Source organism: Danio rerio, chromosome 1, assembly GCF_049306965.1.
Source record: "Danio rerio strain Tuebingen ecotype United States chromosome 1, GRCz12tu, whole genome shotgun sequence".
Classification (NCBI taxonomy): Eukaryota; Metazoa; Chordata; class Actinopteri; order Cypriniformes; family Danionidae; genus Danio; species Danio rerio.
In genome coordinates, this window is record NC_133176.1 from 39,916,802 (window position 1) to 39,941,594 (window position 24,793).

The window sequence follows — 24,793 nt, forward strand, 5'->3', positions numbered from 1 at the left end:
GCTTAGCACTGTGTAAAGTCCAGTCAGAGCAGCTGTTAACAGCGTTAACTTCCTGAATGAGACAAAGTTGAAGAGCACACAGCAGAACCTCATGTGCTCTCTAAAATAAAATGTATATATACTGAATAAGCATGTGTAAGTAATATAAAACATTCTTATATCTTTGATTTGAATAGTTTTTATTTGAGATGTAGAATGCACAGAAAGCTTCAGCATAGAGAGACATTGCAGCACTGGTGAAGATTGTGTGTTTACAGCGGTTTGACTGATGAATATGAATTTGTAGCAAAATTATTGGCAAGCAGCATTCGTTGTTTACACCCTCGCTACAACATAATGTTAACGCTAGAAACTGTGCATGTAGTTGATCAATTTTAACAAATAAAAATGCTTACAGGTTGTTGGTTGGAGGAGTTCTAACTGAGTCCATCACTGAACCGGGAGAGATTTTGAAAGTTGCCCTCTGTCAAATGCTAGCTATATATTTCTTATAAATCTCTGGAACATGATTAAAACTGATTTGAAAAGCACTTTTTTCCTTTGTGTCGTGTCCTTTGGAAGTCCGAATACAGAAACAGAAGAAGCTCTGTGGAAATGGCAGCGTTTGGACAGCATTTTAGCTTTTCCACTATAACATTATAGCAACTCTGGCCACGTCCCTTTTCTGCGCAGGGTGTGTGCGATTGGTAAGCCCAGATGTATATTCTTTTAGATCTCAAACTTTGTTCGCTGTAGGCTTTGCTAAGCTAACTCTGTAAAAGTCTGTCTCACTTTGCATTGAACTTTTAGCGTCTCACTTTTAGAGAAGTTGTTCATGTTCACACAGCCACACTACACATCATCAACTAAAGTTTAAAATATGATATCGTAGTCGACCACCTCTTTAAATACAATCTACTAAATACAGAATATTTTATCACAAACAAAAACAATGACTGTAATAAATATTCGTGTTGTGTGACACTAATATTAGTTGGAATAAAAATGATCAGTAAAACGAGTGCTCCATAAAAGAGATTAAAAAAAAATGTTTCAGATGTGTTAAGTAAATGAAGTGATCTGATCAAATATTAGACACTGCCTTTCGCATTGTTAAACAATATATTTATAAAAATTAACATTTATACCTATGTTATGCATAAATATTTACTTCTACTTTTATGTTTTATTTACTGTTTGCAAGAAAAACAGTTCATAGGCCTCACCTTGCAGAGATCTAATGGCAGAATCTACAATAATATAATGAACAAAAGCAATGCACTCTTGCAATATAAAGTCATTTAAAGTAAAACCATATGCATTTAGCCACTAAACAAATATGATAATAGGAACACTGAATTCTCTCATAGAGAGTTTCATTGTTTTACCCACCATAACTCACCATGGCACGCAGTTTCAATGGTCAACTAATGGAGAATGATTGACAGGCGCTGTGCTGATGTGAACTTGGATTTAACTACTTGAATATTTATCTGTACCTCACATTTACTGAATGCCTTTAAAACATTTGAAATATTGTGCGCGAAAATGTCACAATGTTTTATAATGTTTTACTGGGTTTTGCACCGCTTAAAAATATATCATAACAGTGCTTGTGGATTATTAGGTATTTTATATTGCGATTCTCTCCTCTACAAACAATTTTACCAATCTATTTGAACAAATTAATTAATTATTTTCAAATATATACTTGAATACTTTGTTTACTGACAATATCTATTGTTAAAATAGGCTGGTAACTTATTTGGTCACAAATCTGTGTGATGCTATATGGAAAAGGTATTTCATAATAATGATAATAATAATAATAATAATAATAATAATAATAATGTTTGTTTCGTTTGTTTGTTGCTCTCTCTCTCTTAAACATAACCTCAGTAAATGCATTACTAATTAAAGTCCAATAAGCCAGATCTGGAGGAGGCACACAAGCTTTTACCCTTTGAGCTCAAGCACACATGTGGGTTCAATCTGGATGTCATTGTAAGTGACATCACTTTCCCAAATCAAGTTTCAGTTTTATATTCAGCGTGGTGTGAGTCAATGGGGATTTCTGAGTGAACATTTAAACTCAAACCAGACTGCTAAAATCTTACAAGACCATTTTAGGTAGGTTTTTAAAATCTGAAAAGCTATGATTTCATTTTGTTTACATTGCAACATCTTCTGACCATGAACCGAATTACTGAAATTCTTCTTTCCAAGCACTAAAGACAAAGGTATTTCAGAAAGACTGTCTGTGCCATTTTTGTAAATTGCTCAAGATAATAAGTATTTGCTAAATGACAAGTTACCGAGCGTTTCTGCTAGTGCTCTTTACTCATTGGTTCACAGGGCATATGAATGATTGCAGTGATTAGGACTCAGACTGGGTGTGTGTCTTCAGGCAGCTTAGCTCTATTTTCTAGTAAATCTTTCACTGTGTTTTGGTCATCTTTTACAAAAAATAGAGAAGTGTCACTGAAAAATTCACCCGATCACTATTGCGTCACGTTGACTTGCACATGCTAAAAGCACAGATGTTTTAAAAGCATGGCTCCCTGTGATAAGCAAAAGGAGGGGCATTTTCCTGCTTTTTCTTTGTTTCCTGGGTTCATTGACGTATACCAGATAAACCAAGATAAACCACAGATCATAATCAAAATGTTTGATAATGTGGATCTTTCAGAGTGTAGTTTGCCAGTATTCCTTTAAATCAGGAGTGCCCAAACTTTTATTCTTATAAAGGGCCAAAAACCTTTTGATTAAGGGCTGTGGGCTGAAGTTAAATTTACCAAACTGTATTACATTAAATTTGCTCTCTTGTTTGCTTATTATTTAAAAATAACTAAAAAAAAAGGTTGCTTTGAAACATATTAAATTATGATGCAGAATACTTTTTGTAATGTTTTATAGACAACCTATTGTAATAAAAACATAAACAATTCTTTTTTTTTTAATAATTATTTTTTAGGGGTTTTCACCTTTATTGATAGGACAGTGGAGATATAGAGACAGGAAAGTGTGGGGAGCAAAGATAGGGGAAGGATCAGCAAAGGACCTCGAGACGGGAATCGAACTCAAGTCGCTGCGAGCACCTCAGTGCTATGTGTCAACGCACTAACCACTAGGCTATTGGCACCGACGAAACATAAACAATTCTATTTATAATATAACGGAACTCTGTACTAATTGCACTACTCGAGCTGCTCCTGCCTTTGCCTTGATTTGATGGATTTGTCTTGTGCATTGTTCTCTATCTATCAAGTGACAGTATTTACATTTTAAATGTCTGATTCATATGAAACATTTAATTTTAGTTGGCTTTTTTTTTGTAGCACAAAACAAAGGATATACATATTTTTCGAAATGACTATCTCTGTCAAAGACATTCTCATTTTCTTTTCAGATGGGATGATGGGCCAAACCATATTTTGGCCAGCGGACCCTACTTTGGTGCACCTCTGCTTTATATAAATCTAATTTTCATGAAACACAATTGATGTTTCGTTCATAATTACTCAGGGAAGAACTGATTGATGCTTTATAAACCCAGAAATTGATATGAATACTCGGCCCATGCTTTGCTCAACCATGCAAGACAGAGCTGCATCTTGCAAAGACATTTATGTGTAATCTGACACTGTTACACAACTGAGGCTGTTGTCTGTAAACCCACTTGTGAGACTTTCCTATTTTACCTAACCTGAAGTATAGAAAGAAGCCTTTGTTTACTTCAAGTCTGAAGGAGCTAGACTAATGTTTCACCTGAACTTTCTTGAAACCATGACTAAGGTCTGTCAATTTCTTCATTTGGTGGTATTATGGTCCTATAGCTCATAGTGTAAGGTTGCTATAATTTAGCCAATTATATTTTCAAGGTTAGAAGAGAAGCATAAAGGTGGTCGCAAAAGTCTTTATATACATTGCTCAGCAACATGGACATGGTCAGACTCAAAAGAATGTTGAAAGAGTCAGAATACTGTATTGCCATTACTAAAAAATTTGCCATTACAATTCTACAATTAAATTGCCATTTTGTCTTCATTTATTGAAACAGCTGTGAAATCACACGAGCTGTATGTTTACCAGAGAAGACAAGCGTGTCCTACTTTAGTGAACAGAACTTGCTTAGGCTGTGAATAAAAGATAATAAAGTTGCTCAGAGCGATCATTTATCTCCTCAGTCAGGAGCAAGCGGCAACCTCCCACTCTCCCTCAGGAAGCCAATACGGAAGTACCTAAAACTGCAATTCATCCGAAATTCCGCTAGTCCTGGCCACTCCTGGCTCCAAAATAGAGCAAATTTCAATTGAGCCCACTGTTAGAATGGCCAACTTTACAGCAGAAAAAAATGTGTTTACAGCCTGGTACAAAAAAAAGATTTTGGTTAATACAGCTAATATTACCCTTCATGACAACTTCATGACAACTCATCCGTTTCCTTTATATTAAGTTATATTAAGTTTGCATAATTAAGGGCGTGGCCACTTGAGTGACAACTAGGTCTCGTTGGTCGCCGTCACGTCACCTCAGCTGAATCCTGCAGATTAGCCACTGATTTCGGCATATTCATCATATTTCTGTGTTGTTTTATGTGGCTTTACACAGTCAACTGCCTTTTGGACTTGTTTCCTACAATTATTAGATGGCATGGCATGCTAATTGCACTTAATTGTGCTCACAAACCATTCACGTGGCCTCCGTTTCCCATGTGAGTAAAGTTATATACTTATATACAATCTCTATACATGTATTTGTTTTATTTAAGATCATTTATAGTTTATATTTATATTTAGAGCTGTAATGCACTCCAGAATCTGACGAATTGATTAGCTGTAGGCTCTAGAACAGTCATCTGAAGCGTTGTCATACAGTGTTATGCTGGATTTCATCAATAGTCTTACATTAACTAACACAGACTATATCTGAAGTGTTTGGAAGTAATTCACGTTTTCCTCCTGTTGAAAAACGTCATAAGAACAATGTTTAGTGGCTTAATGTATTACAGCAGTGTTTTTAAAAGTCTAAACACTTTATTGATATAGTGTACAACCAAGCACAAGTGGTCAGAATACTAACGAGTCACAGGTGATAAAGTATTAAGTGTTCTCCCAAAGTAAAGTGTGCCTGAGCCAGGTCCAAGCAAAATGCCAGCACGTATCTGTAGCTCCGCTCACTCTCCGCCTCTTTGCCCTTGTTTGGTATCCCGCCGTGGGGGGGATGACGCGCGAACAAAATGGCGACGGTTGAGCTGCTTGGGTAGTTATTATGGTTTACAAGGGTTTTTTTTCTTCTTTTTTTCCTGAAAGGAATGGCACCAATGGCATGAGCTGCACTCTAGAGTGAAAGTGAAACTGAAAGCATGCACATCGTTTAAATGATCACATCATCGAGTTATGATTATTACAAGCATTTGATATTTTATTTCCTTTTAATAGTGAACAGTGTTGTGTGTGTGTGTGTGAAAGTTAACATTCAGTATAACTACTCTAGCCTATATAATGTTGAATGTAATGCAAGAGGACATCATAATGACAAATGATAGATTTATACCAGTGAGAAAAATGGACTAATAATGTTGTCTTTGGGGCGGCTTGGTGTCGCCTCACAACAAGAAGGTTGCAAATTTCAGCTGTACATTTGGCATTTCTGTGTTTTCATGTTCTCTACGTTCATGTGGGTTTCCTCCGGTTGCTCCAGTTTCCCCCACAAGACATGCAGTGTAAAATGGATCAAGTAAATTGTTATTGAATAGTATGAGTGTGTTCGTAAATGTGAAAGTGTATGAGTGTTTCCTGGAAGGGCATCCGCTGCCTAAAGCATAGGCCGGAATAGTTGGCAGTTCATTCCGCTGTGATGACCCCTTATAAATCAGGGACTATGCTGAATGAATGTTGTCAATGACAGATTGTAAGCACACAGTAGGTCTCAAACATAATAGTTCAACTTCAGAGTTATGAATAGTATATTATCACTTTTCTGTGCATTAATAACCAGGGGCCTCATGTGTCAACGCTGCGTACGCACAAAAACTTTGCGCACGCCAGGTTTCACGCTCAGAATCGCTCACGTTTGGATTTACTAACAATGAACTGAACGTGGGAATGTGCGCAACTTCACGGCAGCTTTCTGGCAGGCGTACGCACATTTTTTGTGCGTGTCTGTTTTATTTCCATTGGCGACTCCTAGAGGCAGTTGTGTTAAATTGCTCTCTACAAAGTGTCTGAGCCTTGCAATGGCAGCTGTATGAGACGGGTTCAGCAGGTATATAAGGTTTCCATACCATACAGTTGACCAGCTAAACATTAAAGCACAATTTGCAGCGGTCGCCTGTTTTCCCAATGTAATCTGAGCGATCTACCGCACGCACATTGCTATAAAGACACTATCTGAAGATGAATTTGCATGCGTGAATCAGTAACATTTCCATTCAATATTATTATATCTGTAAAATGTTACAGCACTCTGAACAGTCTCAGTGGCGCTCGTAAGACACATGTGAACATGTTTTCACACGTTCGAGCATGAACTCGGCTCGAATCCAGCGTCTGATGAACTCTTTCTTCTTTTTTCCCCCCGCTACATATCAGATTTTGCCTACTATTTATCACGAGAAAGACTAGTAGGAATCATTAATAAGTTTGTGCATCATATTTTATTTGCACATTTATTGAATGGAAATGTTTCTGATTCACGCTTGCAAATTCATCTTCAGATAGTGTCTTAATAGCAATGTGCGTGCAGTAGATCGCTCAGATTGCATTGGGAAAACAGGCGACCGCTGCAAATTGTGCTTTAATGTTTAGCTGGTCAACTGTATGGTATGGAAATCTTACATACCTATCTGAAGATGAATTTGCATGCGTGAATCAGAAACATTTCCATTCAATAAATGTGCAAATAAAATATGATGCTTATTGATATGAACTTATTAATGATTCCTACTTGTCTTTCTCGTGATAAATAGTTGACAAAATCTGATATGTAGCGGGGGAAAAAACAAGAAAGAGTTCATCAGACGCTGGATTCGAGCCGAGTTCATGCTCGAACGTATCAATTCCTGGTCACATGGGTCTTACGAGTAGCGCCACTGAGACTGTTAACCATCCTGCAACATTTTACAGATATAAACCACAATATTTCTTTTTTCAATGCACTCAGTGCGATGTTCAGACCCAACTGTGTTAACCGCATCAGCTAAACTCTCGCTCTATTTATTTCTTTTATTGTTAATTCCGGAGAACAAACTTGCAAATAACACCGCTTTTCTCCGGTCTACCTCTGAAAGCACCTCCAATTCACATTCTGTTCAAAGTTTCTCTTTTTGCTTGCTTTTGCCATTGCTTTTTCGTTGGGTTTTGCCATTAGCATAGTCATTAGCATATTCATACGGGGGAGGAGGCAGGGAGGGGTTTTGTGCTCGTGCATGTTGCGCTCAGTTTCACGTTCATTCAGATGTACAAAAGAATATGCGTGAGATTCGGCGTACGCAGTGTTTCATACATCTGAAATTTTTTCTGCGTACGCACATTTACAGCTTTGTGCGTACGCAATGTTTTAGTAAGATTTCCACGCAAGTCTTCGTACATGAGGCCCCAGGACAAATGTAATGATGGTTGATTTGCCTCTTCACGTGTATCACTCTTCTGGAAACCCTGCTCACAGAGAGTGATGATGGATGTCCAGAAAACTTTAGCTCAGCTAAATCAGCCAAAAACAGCTACATTGTGCCACATGTTTTTTTTTTTTTTTTTTTTTTTTTTTTTTTGTGTGATAGTTTACAAACAATGTAGTTGTTTAGACTACATATATGCAATGTATTTATAAAAAGGATGCCTATATGAATGAGCATTTTGTAGATTTCAGACACAGGGCTTCCAGTGCCTCAGTGGCAGTTAATTGCTCACATTCCCGTCGAGATCACCCTTCTGATGCTCAGTATTTCTGGAATCTGATGTACAGTAACTATAGAGGTTAATTTTGCTCCAGAGGAAAGCGAGTTGACTGCAGTTATTAAATAATTGGCATTTGCATCAATAACCAATACTGAAATTAGGGAAAATCGCACACAAATTATTATATGTTATGCCAAACAGTAATCAAGTATTTGCCTTGACTTGCATGGAGTTAATGTTGGTTTCTTTTTGAATGCATTTGACTCTTTGATCAAGATTTTCTGTAATCTCGAAAAGATTACAATTCTCTGTCTCTCTCTCTCTCTCTCTCTCTCTCTCTCTCTCTCTCTCTCTCTCTCTCTCTCTCTCTCAAATTCAAATTCAAAGAGCTTTATTGGCATGACTGTAAAACAAATCACAATGTTGCCAAAGCAATAACAAAATACAGAACATTCATATAGATAAAAGAAATATAAGTAATAATAAACAAACACATATACATATCGTTATATTATACATATATGTTGTCACAATAAACAAGTTAATAAAAAAAAGATTAACAAAAGTATATAATAATAAATGGTAAGGACAGAGAGCTTTAATAAGGGATGAGGGGGTTCAGCCTTTTTCTCTCATATGGTGGCATGAGGACACGTACTGTGCTGCTAGGTGGAGACACTTTTCATTTTCTCCCAAAATATAATGGAGTTTCTCCGTATTTGTGGTGTGCTGGAATTGTGGTAGAATCAGAGACATTTGTGTGAAGTAAGCTTCTCTGATGCTCTGATATTTGCTGCATTGAGTGAGGAAATGCAGCTCATCACAACTCTCTCTCTCTATATATATATTTGGGAGCATATGTGTGAGCGCCCTGTAATGCTTGCACTGCCTTTTGGAGCTTTTTTCAAGACTGGTCAACTGCTTTGGAACTGACTGGGGGTGTTGCCTTTAAAAGTTTGAAATCCTTGCAGGTAACAGCATTTGCAGCTGAATGTACACATTTTAAGTGTAGGATGTTCTATTTAATCCTTAATTTATTTGTCAGGATTCTGTTAGCCGTACAAGAGGCAGATCATCTTATTCATCCCAAGCAGTGAATGCAGGGTCGGTGGGCATCTGCATGTAGATTTTTTTTATTTTTATTTTTATTTTTTTCAAAGCAAATACGGATGCTTTCAATTACAGGAAATCTAATAATATAAGATTTGTATGTATGGTGATCTTAATGTTTGGTTGGTGCTCATAAATTTCTGAAGACTTCGTAGAACTAATGCTAGCACGCGGAAAAAATAAATAATAAATAAAAATAATAACTTGAGTACTGAGTTATGATGTGTTGATCTCGTAGTCCACACTTGGAATTGTTAAAGGCAGACATAGGAAGCGCACATGTGAGAGAGATTGTGTGTTTGCACCCGTAAGTGACACGAGCATATCTAATAGCACATAGTAATGTGTGTTTGCTACCTCTGCAAATATTTTGAGCATACTAGCTAATTTATTAATCCCCATTGGTCTGAAGCACACATTGATGATGGTGAAGCACACATCGATGTCCATAAAATTACAGAGATGATTGAAACTTTGATCTAAAATTACTGGAACTACCTGTTCATTAAACAAGTTTATTGCACACATGCTACCCAATAAGATTAAATAAATAAATACAAGTGTATTTGTAATTGCTGATTTTTATTTTTTTTTTAAGAAATTAAATGGTGAAATTAAAAATGGAACGCAAGAGAGGGGATTGTGCTTCCGCTGTGGTTGGATAGCAGGGCTCGAAATTAACTTTCTTACTTGGTAGCACCGGTGCTCCCAACCTGAAATATTTAGGAGCACCAGAAAAAAATTAGGAGCACCAGAAAAAAATTAGGAGCATCCACCAAAAATGAATGATATATTTGACAAGTTGTGTATTAAGGGATTTATTGTATTTGAAAACAACATCAATTGGGACTAACAAAACCCAGAAACAACTCTCTAACTAATGCTGTGACGACTTAATATTTGTGCAATAATTCCAAAATGAATGTTGAATAATTATAAAATATTATTGATGATGATGATGACAATACTACTAATAATGAATAATATTTCTCATCATCATGCTGCCTTGAATGTGCTTTGATGCAAGTTATCTGCTATATAAAGTCCTACTGTTAATTTATGAAAAATAAATTGATGGTTTGCATCAAACACAAATGAAGCATTGCAGTAAGAAATATTTATTTTGTACTATTGTTTTTAAATGCTTGCCAATTTAATAAATAATATTTCTGCTACAAAACAAACGAAATAATATAATAAATCGTTCAAGCCAATGCTGAAAGCTGCAAAGCAGTCATCAGTAATTAAATAGAAAAATAATACACACCTCAAGAAAGAACGGACAAAAGAAAGGAAGAAAAGTCTCACTTTTAAAAAAGTTTTGGTTTCGGTTCGTGTCGTTTTAATGCTCAGCCACGTTATGCGCTGAATTACATTTTTCTGTGTTTGCGGGAAAGCATGCGAGTCAGCCGGCCCAATATGAGGGGGGCAGAGCAGGATTCCCCCGATGCCCACCGGCGCAATACTGTTCTTTGTTATAAGCCGCATCAGATCAAACTCAGTAAAGGCGAGCTTCTTTGGCGATGGTGTTGTAGCGGACATTTGCGCTGTTGCAGCCTGATCTCACGAGGAAACGTAATAAAAAGTTATGAATTGCCGTGAGATTGTGTTGGCTGAACACGCAGTGCATGCAGCGCATCGAGATTCAGTGTACTTTTCACTCTTCAGCCGTTTGCATTCCCCGCGGTCACAAAAGCTCCCTCCCTGTCATCTGACAGCAGAAAGTCTTGAGTGATTGACGGCTAATATGAACCAATATAGCGGCAGGGAAGAGCGAATTTACCACGTTTTTAGAAAAAAAAAAACAAACAAAAACAGGTTGCACTACAACCATAATATGCAGTCGCACGAATGCTCCCAATATATATTATGAGTCGCATAGCTTAAATTTCGGGCGCATATGCGACTAAAATGGTCGCAATTTCGAGCCCTGGATAGCTTAGTCATGGCAGATTACATATTTGATTTAATAAAAAAATACAAATGGCATTGTGACTCATAACTGTATTCATACCTGAGCATTATCACGGGACCCGACCAGATTTCATCGGCGCGGGAATAAATTTTAACTCTGGTGTAATTTTTAGCGAGGAAGTGTGCGTGCATGTGTTTGTTTTTGTTTGATGCTGTTTAAGTTTGTGTATGTGTGTAAATGATAGACAGTGTGGTGCTGTGTGTGTGTGTGTGTGTTTGTGTGTGTGCGTGTGTGTGTGTGTGTGTGTGCGTGCGTGCGTGCGTGCGTGCGTGTGTGCGTGCGTGCGTGTGTGTGTGTGTTTATACAGACAGCTTGTTATAGCCACCCCCCAAAATATAACACTGTGTATGGAAAGCATCGTCAATGTACCGAGATATTGAATTGAACCGAATCGATGGCATGATAATCATAACCGAACCGTGAGACCAGTATAGGTTCATACCTCTTGTACAGGTCTTTTACATGTTCTCTAAACCTGTAGTACTACTTTCTTTTGTTAAACACAAGATGATATGTTAATGTTAAGATGTTTCTACGTGGCATATGGTGTAAGTAAATGATCGTCAGGAGCTGTCAAGCTCTAAACACACCCTTTTCAAAGTCATTTGTGTGGAAATTGAATTCACATTCAACTTTCTAGACCCAAAAGAACTAGTGAGACAACTGTGACTTTGGATAACTGGCAGCTGACCTGATGTGATGTGTGATATTAGTATCCAGTGTGTCCCTCACATTGGACGGGCCGCCCAAGTATATGTAAAATGGAGTTTTACACTTTTTGTATCCGTTCTATAACCAAACATCAGGACTGTAAAAAATACTCAAAAATGTCTGTCAATGTTCTCAAACTATTATATTTGATTTACCAAAGTCACACAAGTGGCAATTTCACATTCGTCACATCCATAAGAAAGATTTTTCCCTCATAAATACAAAAATGTAAAATAAAACAAAATCAATCATGTTTGTTCTATAGAGCCATTATCATAGAGCCATATTATCCTTTTGATTTGAATTTAATTCACAAAATTTCTACAAAGTACATTGTATGCTGTAAAACCATAGACTTTTTGGTCACATCCATAGCACATGTTTATTTCCCTGCTTTAAAGTATAAAATTTCTTTACATATTTATATTTGTCTGTTCCCATCATTCTGTTATCTAAAATGCTTTGGCATTCAAGTTTGCTTTGAACTAGAAAGAGAGAAAAGCAGATTTTACCTATCAGTGGTTTCTTTTTTTTTATTTCAGTCTTTTTTTAACAGTTTTTTTAACATTAACCCATTGAAAAGAACCCGTGTCATAATAAATAACGTAATTGAAATTATGTTTTGTTTGTCAATTAAAGTTAACTATTTATGTGATGTGGGTAAATGGTGTGTTTCAATCTGACTACCACCGCAAGTATATTTCAAACTTGTGGGAAGCACTGGTATCTCTGGTAGGTAAGGGAGTCAAGTTTAGATAGAATAAGTCTTAGTCTTTATTTTCATTTATTAGCAAGGTTTGTGCTCATTCCCATTTGAAACATGCCACTGGCCTCTGTGTTTGAAACTAAAATACAAGTCTCTGCCAATGTGTCTGTTTTGTCAATAAGGCTTCATATCCATATTTAACATCTCTATAAAACATACGTTGGCGTGAAAGATGTTTCCTGAAACGTGTGTTATTTATTTTCTCAACAATTTAGGCTGTATTTTAATATACTTATCAAAGTTTATGCTGGGTACATAAAATGGTATTGTTCAATGAGTCTTTGTCATAAATTGGACAAAATATTTAGCTTGGGTCAGCACCAGGGTTTGGCAGTCCTCAGAGTTTGACCTTAGAATCACATTTTCCAGGGTGTGTTGTTTTTGGTTTGTGTTTTCAAAATGCTCCACTGTTGAAGGAATTCCCTCACATTGACCAGAGCATTTTTAGGGAGTGTCAATAAGTCAAACCTCCATGTGTGCTTGCTATCAGCACACCTTCTAGATGCTCCCATGACACTAAGAGATAGTACATCACCCTAAGACTTTGTCAGTCTCCAAATCAATCCGTCAGGCATTCCCCACGAGTGAGCAGCAGAACTCAATATAGCATGAGTCAGGTCTCTGGCAGTCCTGTTTGTGCCTGCATATTACTGCTGGGTCAGCGTTGTTGTTAGGAGTCCAGGGTAAGTGGGGTAGACCCCTTCTCAAATTTCTGAACTTGTTTGTTTGGTTGGCGTTGCCTAGATTTGGAACGACTTGTAGTTTTGTTGATTGGAAGTAAATTGTTGTCACATACATTAGGGGATTTCTAATGGGACTGCAGGGGAGTTCTGTTGGTTGTGTGGAAATATTTGGGGAAAAAGCACTTAAAATCTAAGAATAAAAATGAAGCGTCAAAATGAAAAATACAATTAAAACATATTCAGATTGTATTATTAACACATCCAATTTAAAATAATAATTGTAACCATTTTAAAATATTGAATTTAACAGTGTTGAGCAATATTTAAATAATTTGGATTGTAATAAAATTACTGTTACTAATAGGTTCAAATGGATATTGAATATTTTATTTGTAGAAACAAACCAATTAGGGTTGGGCGATGTCGACCAATTTGGCATTTTACGATGTCTAATGTGAAACATCGCAACGGACGATGGCATCGTCATCATAGACGGCAGTGAATTGATTATTTATGAATAATTAATTAATTAATAAATAATCAATTATTTATAGAATACCGTTTTAACTACCTGACCTGCATGCTCTTTGTTTTACCCGTAAACAAATTATAAAGATAAGTTACAAAATTACCATCCGTCAATGATGTCGTTATAATGTCGGCGACAAACTTGGTTGGTAAACAAATGGTGCACAACTAGGGCTGGACGATATGGCAAACATTTATATCGCAATATATTTCTAAATTTTGGTAGATGCGATAAAATTCTGATATTGATATGGACAATATAAAAAAAAACATGAAAAAAACTGCCGAAAACGCAAGTTTCATACACGTTTTAAACATTCAATAGTATAGATTTTTATGAGAATAATTAATAGGTGTATACATGTGTTGATAAGCAAAGTTTGATTTAAATCCTACATGGCGCCTCTAGCCATCTGTTTGCACCATTGCCTTATCTTTGACAGTGCTGATTTTGGTGTCGGGAAGGGGAATGTTGGTGAGGCGACAGGTTGGCTTAAACTTTTATGATGCTTCATCTTCTGTCATTACGCTGATGAAATAGAAATAATGTGATTATTTAGATGTATTCAATCTGCTAAATAAGGAAAATGTGTTATATAGAATAATATAAAATATTACTCTATATAAATATAGACTACTAATAAATACTTCTGTATAAATAAATACTTCTATAAATACTTCTGACTCTCACTATGTTCTATTAGGTGGAAGAGATTTGATGTGTTCCCGCTGCTAGTCGGCACCACTCTTCCGCACATTTTGCAAAGCACCGAAACTACAAGTTTAACCGAACTTAAAAGCTGAACCACTACCACACCACTGCATTAGTCTTTCCTCTCTCTTAAACTAATTCATCTGCATTCTTACCTGTGTAAGCTTGTTCATTCACATCTGTATTCAGGGCACACTTCAGGGCAAACTTTCTGCAGCGTATAGCTAACCAACTGCTGTGCTAACCGCTGACGGCGTGTCTGATGTATGTCATCACGCAAGTGACATCACAATCTTTCTGACAGCTGAGCACTGAACATCATTCAGTGACAAATGATACAATGTATAAGATCTTATAAATATAATAAAATATATACATGCAAATTTATATTGAATTACAGTATAAAGTACAAGCGTGAAAGTGAAAGATTGAAGCAATGTACTGATGCTGTGACATGTTACCTGATAGATCAAAAGACTGAAGAGTCATTAGATAGAGACAAGATTAATTAAATATCAAATTTAACAACTATAGTGAGACACAATCCAGTGGTGCATCCTTGATAAACTGTCAGACGTGCACTGCTCTCTGGGGTTTTGTGCTCAAAGCCCCTTGCTCTGCTGATTGTGGAGCTCAGACGCGCACACACTGCAGCACATGACTTTGTGTGTGGTCATGTGATGTGCATTTTTAGTGGTATAGTGTGGAAGGAGAGCTTTTCAAAAATGTTAGATGAAACTCCAGTGTGGACGTGAATTATTTTCGTTCTAAAATGGCATTTTGGCAAAGACGTATTAGTGTATAAACGGGGCCTAAGAGTGTATTTTTCGCAAACAGGTTGCTGTTGTGATGAGACCGGGGTGGAGGATTGCGATGCTGGCTCAGCATCGTGATGTCTATCGGCATTGTCTATCGACCCAACCCTTAATCAATGCATCTAAACAAGGCAAATCATGCAAAACTATAAACGACTTTCACATTTTTGGATTGGTGTCTTTTGCATGAAGAGGATCTATGGCCTCTAAAAGATTTAAACTTCTGACTTGAATTATTGAAGGTCAAATTATGATTCTAATGTTAGGTCATGCTAATGCTGTTGTTTGGTTATTAGCAGGAGTCAAAGTTCCCTATTCTGCTATTTTAAAGGTTCATTTATTTTGAACATCTCAGAGTAGATTTATATGCTAGATCTAAACACATTTATTTTCCTATAATATACAGTAATGAATGGTGATGATTCACTTCAAATAATGAATAAAGTTGTCCCAAAACTATTTTAGATTCACTTTGAATGTTGACTACTGTAGATTTATGTCATGTATACTTCTCAAGTCATTCAAAGCTAAGTGCAAGGAGTTATTCATTTAATATAAAAGAAAAGTTGTAATTGCATAAAACTAAGCATAGAATAGGGTTAGAACAGTGACTGTTTGTGTCCGAAGGCATTTTCTGTTTGTGTATTCATTTACATTTTATTGTGTTCATGTATATGCAGCTCCTGTATTTCAGATGTTTTAACCAGGTTATACTGAGCCACTTTTAGATCTGCCTACATTCTTTATAGCACATGTAGTTTTGTATTTCACTTCTGATTGCATGTTTGAGCATGTGGCGTCTTCCTCAGCCACAATTTTATATGTTGGTGATGCCTACTAGACATAGGCTACATACGGAAGAAAGGAAAGAAAACTATTTCCTGTGGCTTCTATTTTGAGGCTGACTGCAAGGACAGAAGCTCAAGAAACACTGCATTTCTTTTTTTTCAATTTTTTAAAATTTGCTGCTCTTGGCTGTCATTTGCATCACTGAGCAAAAATTGTCTTAACAACAGGTTATGTAAAAGGGTTGCTGTCAAATGTAGATTTTAATATACCTGTCTGCAGTGAGATTTATTATGTCATCTTTTTGGTTTCAGAGTGATCTAATGCTTAAGGACTTTTCTTTGGACTGAAGGGGGGATTTTTAGGTATTGTCAAGGTTTCAAACCTACTTGTAGATTTTCCCCTTTTAAAAACAACACAAAATAAACAAAATCATCCAATTTAATTAGTTTAAAACTTTCAAATATTATTATTTATTATTATTTAACTATTTATTTATTTATTTATTTTTGCTGAACCTTGACATAAGATCAAGATTATTTAAAGGAGGCTATTGAATGTTAGAGCGTGGAGGCAATAATGAACAAAAAGCCACCTTTGGTACTGTGTTGAAAACTATAGGAACTGACAAAAGTATAGACCGCTAAGAGAATGAATGAGAAGTAGGGCTAAATCTAACATTGTAATATTTTGTTATTCTGCGACATGAAAAAATAACGCTATTTTTAGATGACTTAAATAGTTATATTTTATCATTTGAGTTGATTGATTGGGATGATTCTGTAGGTTCATCTGCATAAAACCTAATAAACAATCTACAAGCATACATAATTACAATAAACAAAGATTAAAGTGAAATAAACAAAATTATTTTTTTGAGCATTCTAACAGTATTTAGGCACAGTAATTAAATAGTCAAATGTAAAATAATCCTGCATATAGTCATTGTTGCATGAATAATTCAATAGATTTAATTGTTTTTAAGGTTACAAATGGTACAATTTATTACTGAATGTTGTTCAAATCCTCTTACCTCATATGTTATTTGCGTATGTTTGGTACCTCATACCAAACATATGCAAATGATCATTGAAATGATCATTAAAACTGAAAATTGCATATCCTATGATGTGACTATTGTAAAGAATCACGTTGCGATATCGATGCTGATATGATATATTGTGCAGCACTTATGCTTAAATATTAGTACCTTAAAATGAATGTATGATATAACCAGGGTATTATAGACCCTTAAAAAAGCCTTAAATATACTGAAATATTGTGTTGTAGGTCTTAAATTTTTATTTTTATTTTTTATTTTTTTAACGGGTCTCAATTTAACTTTGTTCATGTATAGCTACCCAATTTAGCCATGAACACCCATGCAATCACCAAAAATCTTAATCTCAAAAGTTTTTAAAAACTTTTTTATTAAAAATAGCATTTATTTGCTTTTCTTACAGTAACATTTACTTAAGTTCTCCATTTATTTACTGCTGAGGATACTGACCTGACCTATATATTTTTTTATTATCAAATGTATTAAATTATAATCATTTTTTGATTGGGCAGGTGAAAATCTTTTTAAACTGGGATATTTAAAAAATTCTTAGCTTTTAGCCCATTATGAGCCTAATTTTTTATTCATAATGGTCCTAAAAATAGCTTAAGTCGTAAATTTAACTTGGGAACACCTGCAGTATTCCTAATAACAGGTAATCAGTTCTCTTCACTATGCAAAGGCTTACAAAGATGGTATTATAAAATGTTTGTACTGACTTGCAAAATACTTACAGACAAGACATCACATTTTGTAGAAACACCTACATAGTCAACTGCAAAAGCTAAATCTTATGGAAGTTGTATTTACATCCTCTTCCCTACTCGAGAGTGTTAATCACTCATATTTTTCTCTTGACATTTACAGTCCGCTCTATCCAGGGGACATATACATGTAGTCAGCAAGTCTGTTTTGTCCACAATCACATGATTGAGCTTTGTTGTAGCGTAATCCACATTCACTCCAACCCTGCGCAGATGAGTTGACCTGGCGTTTTTAGTTGGGACTGGGCAAGAGGGGTGGAGTAAGCAGCTTATTGACTCTTAGTGTTGAAATATGGGTCATTCACTGCCCATTGTAGATTAAAACCACACATCTATACACCTTTTGTGTAAGCCATAACATTTTTGTTCACTCACTATCACTGTTTAATGATGGCGAGGTTAATGTTAAGTCTTTGTAGTCATTATATCCAGGTCATCTTATTGTTGTCCCGAGCCTGAATGATTGAACTGAATTTATTGGAATGATTTTACAAGTGGATTACAAGGATAAAAGACTGTAAATCTCTGACAAATATGGCAGGCAAATTAAAAAAACACCGTAGTAAGCAGGAGAAAATGTGATCTTTGCCAGCTCATTTCACACGGATGGGCCCAGCTGTCGATGTTGACGACACTGCAATGTCGGATACTGTTCATAGTGTTCGTCCTAAAATACCCCAGCGCTCTGTCCCACGGACCCCAGTGAGAGTTCACTTATATCGAGATCATCCTTTGGGAATCCACAGAATTAAGTCAAATTCAATCTGATTTACAAAACCTCTTCAAGCCAAAGTCCTACGTCTTGTTTTCAGTCGGGTTTTCCACATTTTTGTGAAGGGGAATTTTTAGTATCTGTTAGGAACACCTTCTGCTTCAGGATGCTCTTGGCAACATAAGACTCAAGCAGGATGTTTGCAGAGCGTAACTTTCATTATGACCAACTCGTATCTGTGAATGGGTGGGATTGTTAAGCTATTGTTTAGGGATACTTTTCCTGAACAGAGGGCAGAGTTATCCAAATATTCCCAGTGTGGTACAATAAAATGATTGTGTGTGCCCTAAATGTTTAAGGTCATGTCATGGTGTGATTTATATACAGTAGACTACCATTCGGAAGTTTGAAGTCAGGAAGTCTGTAATGTAAGACTGCATAATTTTGATTCAAAATACATTATTTTAATCAGATTTTGAACTGATTTTAAAATGTAAATGTGATGCTGCGTTCACACCAAACGCGGAAGAAGCATCAAGCACGAGTGATTTACATGTTAAGTCAATGCAAAGGCACGAATAGACATCCTGCTGTGCGATACGCGTGAATGAATCAGTGCCAGTTGAGCATTTTGCGTGAATTGAGACTTTAGATGACATTTACGCTGCGTTAACCAATTAGGAGCTTTCTCTTGTTGGGGCATGCTTATGACATAGCGCCTGTTGTTGGTGTCCCGGTAGGAAATCCTCCTGCCGACACCGGACAACAGTTGATCAAACTAGGCTCGACTCAGTCGGAAGCACTGCTGAAAGCTTCCATCATCCAGGTTAAGTTTCTGGAGGAGTTTATAAACTCTCAGAGCTGGGTGCACCTCTGAAGGATCTAGTGGACTCAGCATGGCTCCAAACGTATCAATCCTGTTTTTACAGTCTTCATAAAGCACATAAACACAGTTATTCTCTCATTAAAATCCATGTTAGCCATTTAGAAATGAAGCTACAGTCACCAGGCAGTCAAAAGCCTTGCCCGTGACACGATTCCGTAGCTATTGTAAAGTGGATTTGACATGCAAGTGAAGTGAGCAAACTCAAAATGTTTGCACGTCTATTACGCTATTTACTTTCCTTTTTTTTAAAAAACATATTTGTTTTACTTGTTTGTTAATTAAATCCTATTTGCTATTTAACCTATTAACTTAATTTTATGCAACAGTCAAGTTGCATGTTAATTTGTTATGCGAAGAAAAGGGAATCATTTATTTTTGGCATTCTGATTTATGTGAAATTGTGAATATAGGTCTACATAATCACCTTGCAATTTTGAAATTATTGCTTTTTTGCTTTGAGTAGAAGATTCTGTTCATAAGATCAGTTCTTTTTTTTACAATAAATTTAGTTCTTTACTTTTATAAAATATAACATTTTGAAATATTTATATTTATCGGCTATAGTATATCGATAATCAGCCTTCAAATCTTATGAGTTATTGGTTATTAATATCGTCCAAGAAATCTATATCGGTGGGTCCCTAGTAAATGTGATTAATTCAGCATATTAACATGATCGTATTATCACTCAATGAATATGACTATATCTCACTTGTGTTGAATTCTTTTTTTTCAGTGAAACAGGGCACTCAAAAATTATTATAAAAACATCTACTGGAATGTCCAAAAATGAAACACGACATCCATTCCTCTTTTCCCTTGAGATTTAAATGCTTAACTCCTCTCTCCTTCTATATTTGCAGAACTTTCATTGGCCCAGAAGAAGTTTGCTCAGTGCCTGGGTGAGTTCAAATTCGAGTACATCGGCGATGCCAAAACTGACGACGAGAAGTGCATTGGTGAGTTCTTCTTTTTGCTCTTCTGCATGTATTTATTTATATGCATGCAAACATTTACTGTAAACACTTATCTTCTAGTATCATCTTAGTAACTGCTGTGAATCTATTTGTTTCAGTTTAGCAACTAACTAAGATGTGACACATTGAGAAATCTATCAGTTCTTCCTCATTGTGTGCGTATGTGTCATTTTAGATGAATCCTTGCAAGAGTTCTCCCTCTTTCTCCGTAACTTGGAAGAACAAAGAGACCTGATGGTAAGGACAACCAGTCGAGACTTGCTCTAAAAACTCTCTCTTATACGTTTCACTCAAATCCTTGCAGGCTAAAAGATATTTTTGGAACATGTCATCATGGGCATTTGCATGCCGAGAGACGCAAACTGCAATCAGCCTTATTTGCATCAGGACTTCAACACGCGCTGCAAAACAAATGCCATAAAGCAATGCCAGTCCTCTGTTTGTTCCTGCATGCTTTGAATCACAGTTTTGCCACAGGAAGTGAGTTTCTTTGCCATCAGTTATTTGTGTCCTCTCTCAGTGACTCTGTTATGCAAGACCGCTGCTTATGTTGAGTCATGACACCTCTGAACTACATTCACAAGAAACTGTGCCTTCCAATTCTCCTATCAACAATCCAATAGTATTTGTTTTAAGTCTGTATTTTAAAGGCCAATGTATAGTTAGTTGCTTTTAAAGTAATATATATGTTTTTAATATACTTCAGACATTTAACATTTAGAGCCCTTCATCTGGCACGAATATGTGTTTTCTGCATTCTTAAGGTACAAGAGAATGTGGGGTTGGCCACCTAGGTAGAAAGGGCTCATGTTGCATTTAGGTCATGTTAGTATTTATTTAGTATGCAGTATTAGAGAGCTAAAGGCCCTGCCCATGACTCAAAGTGCAACAGCTGACAGTTGTTTTGAGCTCATCCAGGAGCCCCACCCATTCATAACAGTGATGTTACGGCCCCTCGTCACACTGGAGGCATGTGTAGAAGAGGTGGAGCGAACAGGCCCTGACAGGGTCAGAGAGAGAGAGAGAGAGAGAGAGAGAGAGAGAGAGAGAGAGAGTGGTTGTAGAGCAGAGGTGCTCCTTTTCAAGTTTAATGAGCAATAACAGTCATGTGTTGTGTTTCTTATTACATTACATTTTAAGGTAAAGATTAGCTTTTATGATCAAATAAATGCAAATAAATGCTGTGTTTTCTAAAACCTTTATAAAATTAGTGTTTTTGATATCGTTCTAGATTTCTGAAATGCTTTTGAATCCCCAAAGCAAATATCTCTACCGTGACCTTGAAATAGATTTTTAAAAGTATTGAGAGTGGCTTCCAGAGACACATGAGACTTGCACAAGGGTATGTTTTCCAAATAACAAAATAACTTGCTAGTTAACTAAACATAACACAGTGCACTCAAAACTAGATACAGTGCTATTCACAAGCTATTGTACATGCGTTGTTTTAAGGCAATATTTTCAATTTATACTTCTCTGTTGAGTGTAAACAGTAGGTATGGCGTAACCTAAACATTGTCATCCACCCTATGCCATAACCTGATGCACAGCTCTTTACATCCACACCTGGTTACACAGATTTAGCTTCATTCATTTATTTTCTTTTCAGCTTCGTTTCTAATCTGGGGTCACCACAGCAGAATGATCCGCCAACTTATCCAGCATATGTTTTACGCAACGGATCTCCCTTCGACTGCAACCCATCACTAGGACATCCATACACACTCATTCACACACATTTACATGGTCAATTTAGCTTACCCAATTCACCTATACCGCATGTCTTTGGACTTGTGGGGGAAACCGGAGCACCTGGAGGAAACCCACGCGAACACTGGGAGAACATGCAAACTCCAAACGAAAATGCCAACTGACCCAGTCAAGGTTCGAACCAGCAACCTTCTTGCTGTGAGGCGATTGTGCTACCCACTGCGCCACCGTGACACTTCAGATTTATCTACACATCTGTGATTTTGTTGGGTCAGTTGCATCGGATGCATTTCTGATGTAAACTCATTGATGTCTGACGCAAGCATTGTCGAAAATACTCAAACCCCACTACCAGCTGGTGTTTTGGAAGTGTTATTATATGTAGGCGGAATGCAGAATTTTAACTTCTATGGATGTGGTTGGCTACATGTGTAGGCTGTGGTGTTCATTCAACATGATTGTTTATTTCAGTTCATGTTGGTTGAGATCCAAATAATGTTGATGTTATATTATTCTACAAATTATTGCTGTATGAACTCTGGACCACTTCACTGTTTTTGTTTTTCGTTTAGCTAATTATGCTAGGTTTCTTGTGTCACTTTGGGTTCCTCCATGAAACTTAAGAACACAAGTCAAAAAAACAAACAAAAAAAAACCTCATGAAACTAGAGAACATTCAAATACTGCACGCTAATTCTGCTAACAAACTTAAATGTATGAAGATAAAGATTGCTAAAGTACATAGTACAAAATATAAAGACTACTTAATATAAGCTTGCTTATTTAGCTCAAGAGGATGATTTAAAAGTGCACCTAGCAATTGGTAAATGCTACCACAGTGTTTTACTGAGTCCCAAAACACTTGCATAAAGAGGCATGTCTAGTAATGATAACATAATATCAGAAACATTGTAACGTTATCAGAGATATCAAGAATGGTTTAGTTGTTGTTGGCTAATGAGTATGTTTTGGTGCTTGCAAATGTCTACTTTGTTTTGTAAAATTCACTTGGTGCACCTTGAAGTCCATATTAAGATAACCCTGTAAAAAAGAAAATATGCTTCTAATGACAGGTCTAGAGCTAAGAGTTTATAATGGCAAAAGTTCAAAGCATAATTGGCTAACAAGGCTTCTGGAAAACAGCACCTAAAGTGGGACATTTCCTATGTGGAATAAAAACATAAGCAATGAAATGACATATACAGTTTCATATTCCAGTTCATGTTGTCATGTCTTTAGAAGTAATTCATTTTTTCACTAAATGACAAAAACAAAATAAAAATCTTTTAGTGTTTTCTTTAATAATAAAATGGCACACATATTCGGTCACACTTTATTTTGATGGTCCATTTGTTGAATTTAAGTTACACTGCATCTACATGCCAACTAATTCTCATTAGATTACAAGTAGACTGTTAGGTTGGGGTTTGGGTTAGAGTAAGTTGACATGTACTTGTAAATTTTCTTTTACTCAGTTAAATGTCTGTTGAAGGAGCAGAATCAACAGATATTAAAAAGTCAGTCTACTAATGCTCAAATGGACCATCAAAATAAAGTGTTACCACATACAGTATTCAGCCAAATTGCTTAATGTTACTGTTGGCATAACTAGTATTGGTATATTTCCATTATACATCAGTTAGCTAGTAAAGTTGTAATATTAAAGCGGCTGATGTGAGAAATATTTATGCTTCTAACCAAAAAAAGATTTCAGTTTAACGTTTTATTGGACGTGTAACACATTTCCTAATTTTGATTGGATCATCAAGTGTCAAGATCATCTAAAGTAGAAGCAAATGAGACTGTAGATGCAGTATTCAATTGATCAACTGATGGTTTTTACAGTGTCATTTTTTTTTTATAAAATCCTCTAACTGCTATTATTTTTGTGCAGTGTTTATTATAAGTTATTTAATTTCCCCTTCCTCTTTTAGTGACATCTATTCTCTTCTCTGATGCATTTAGTTGTTTGAGGAAGGGACAACCTGTCACTGACATTAGATCAATGTTTAACAATAGAGTCAGGTGATAACTCAATGCAAATCATGATACCAGACTCGCATTAAGATGTTACTGCAATATTTGAAGAAAAAAAAGACACCAAATACAAAACGTAAAACATTAACAAATTTGCTGTTGATTTAAAATTGTAAATTTGGTATGGATTTATGTAATGAACTTCAAAGTGTTGAATACAAATATGAATACAAAGCTGAACTTAGATTCATATACTTCCTCTCTGTGACTGTTTACATATAAATAGGTAGTTAAATAAATAGGCAATTTTACAGGTAAAAGCGGGGTTGGCCAAACAGTCAAAATAACATTGAAAACAATTTATCAAAAGCTGTGACATCTTCATCGTAAAATCACATTTGTGTGATCAGTAATCTTCAATTTAGTGATTTTAAATGATGTTTGTGCTTTTACTTTAAGTGACATTCCTGCATGCTTGCTTATCAGATGATTGATACAATAAGCCACACATTTTAAAGGGTTAGTGCATTCATAAAATGACTTCTCTTACCATTTACTCACTCCCAAATTTTTTTTGCACATTTGAACCAACCTGTTTGCTACAGAATGCGTGTGTGGCCTTGTTTACACTTTTACATTTTAGTTTAAAAATGCATAACTTTTGCTGCAGTTATGCCTTTTTGTTCACACTAACCCAGAGTTTTTCAGCCCTGACAACTGAGCTTTTTGACAATCTTTTTGACA

The 24,793-nt window shown here is 36.0% G+C and overlaps 1 protein-coding gene across 1 annotated transcript in view; it reads left to right on the forward strand.

Moving 5' to 3' along the window:
• Nucleotides 1–24,793, forward strand: part of arhgap10 (Rho GTPase activating protein 10) — a 130,820-nt gene that overhangs the window by 21,369 nt on the left and 84,658 nt on the right. The window contains 2 exon segments of the mRNA NM_001045250.1: nt 20,249–20,344; nt 20,538–20,599. Coding sequence (NP_001038715.1) covers nt 20,249–20,344; nt 20,538–20,599 — 158 coding nt within the window.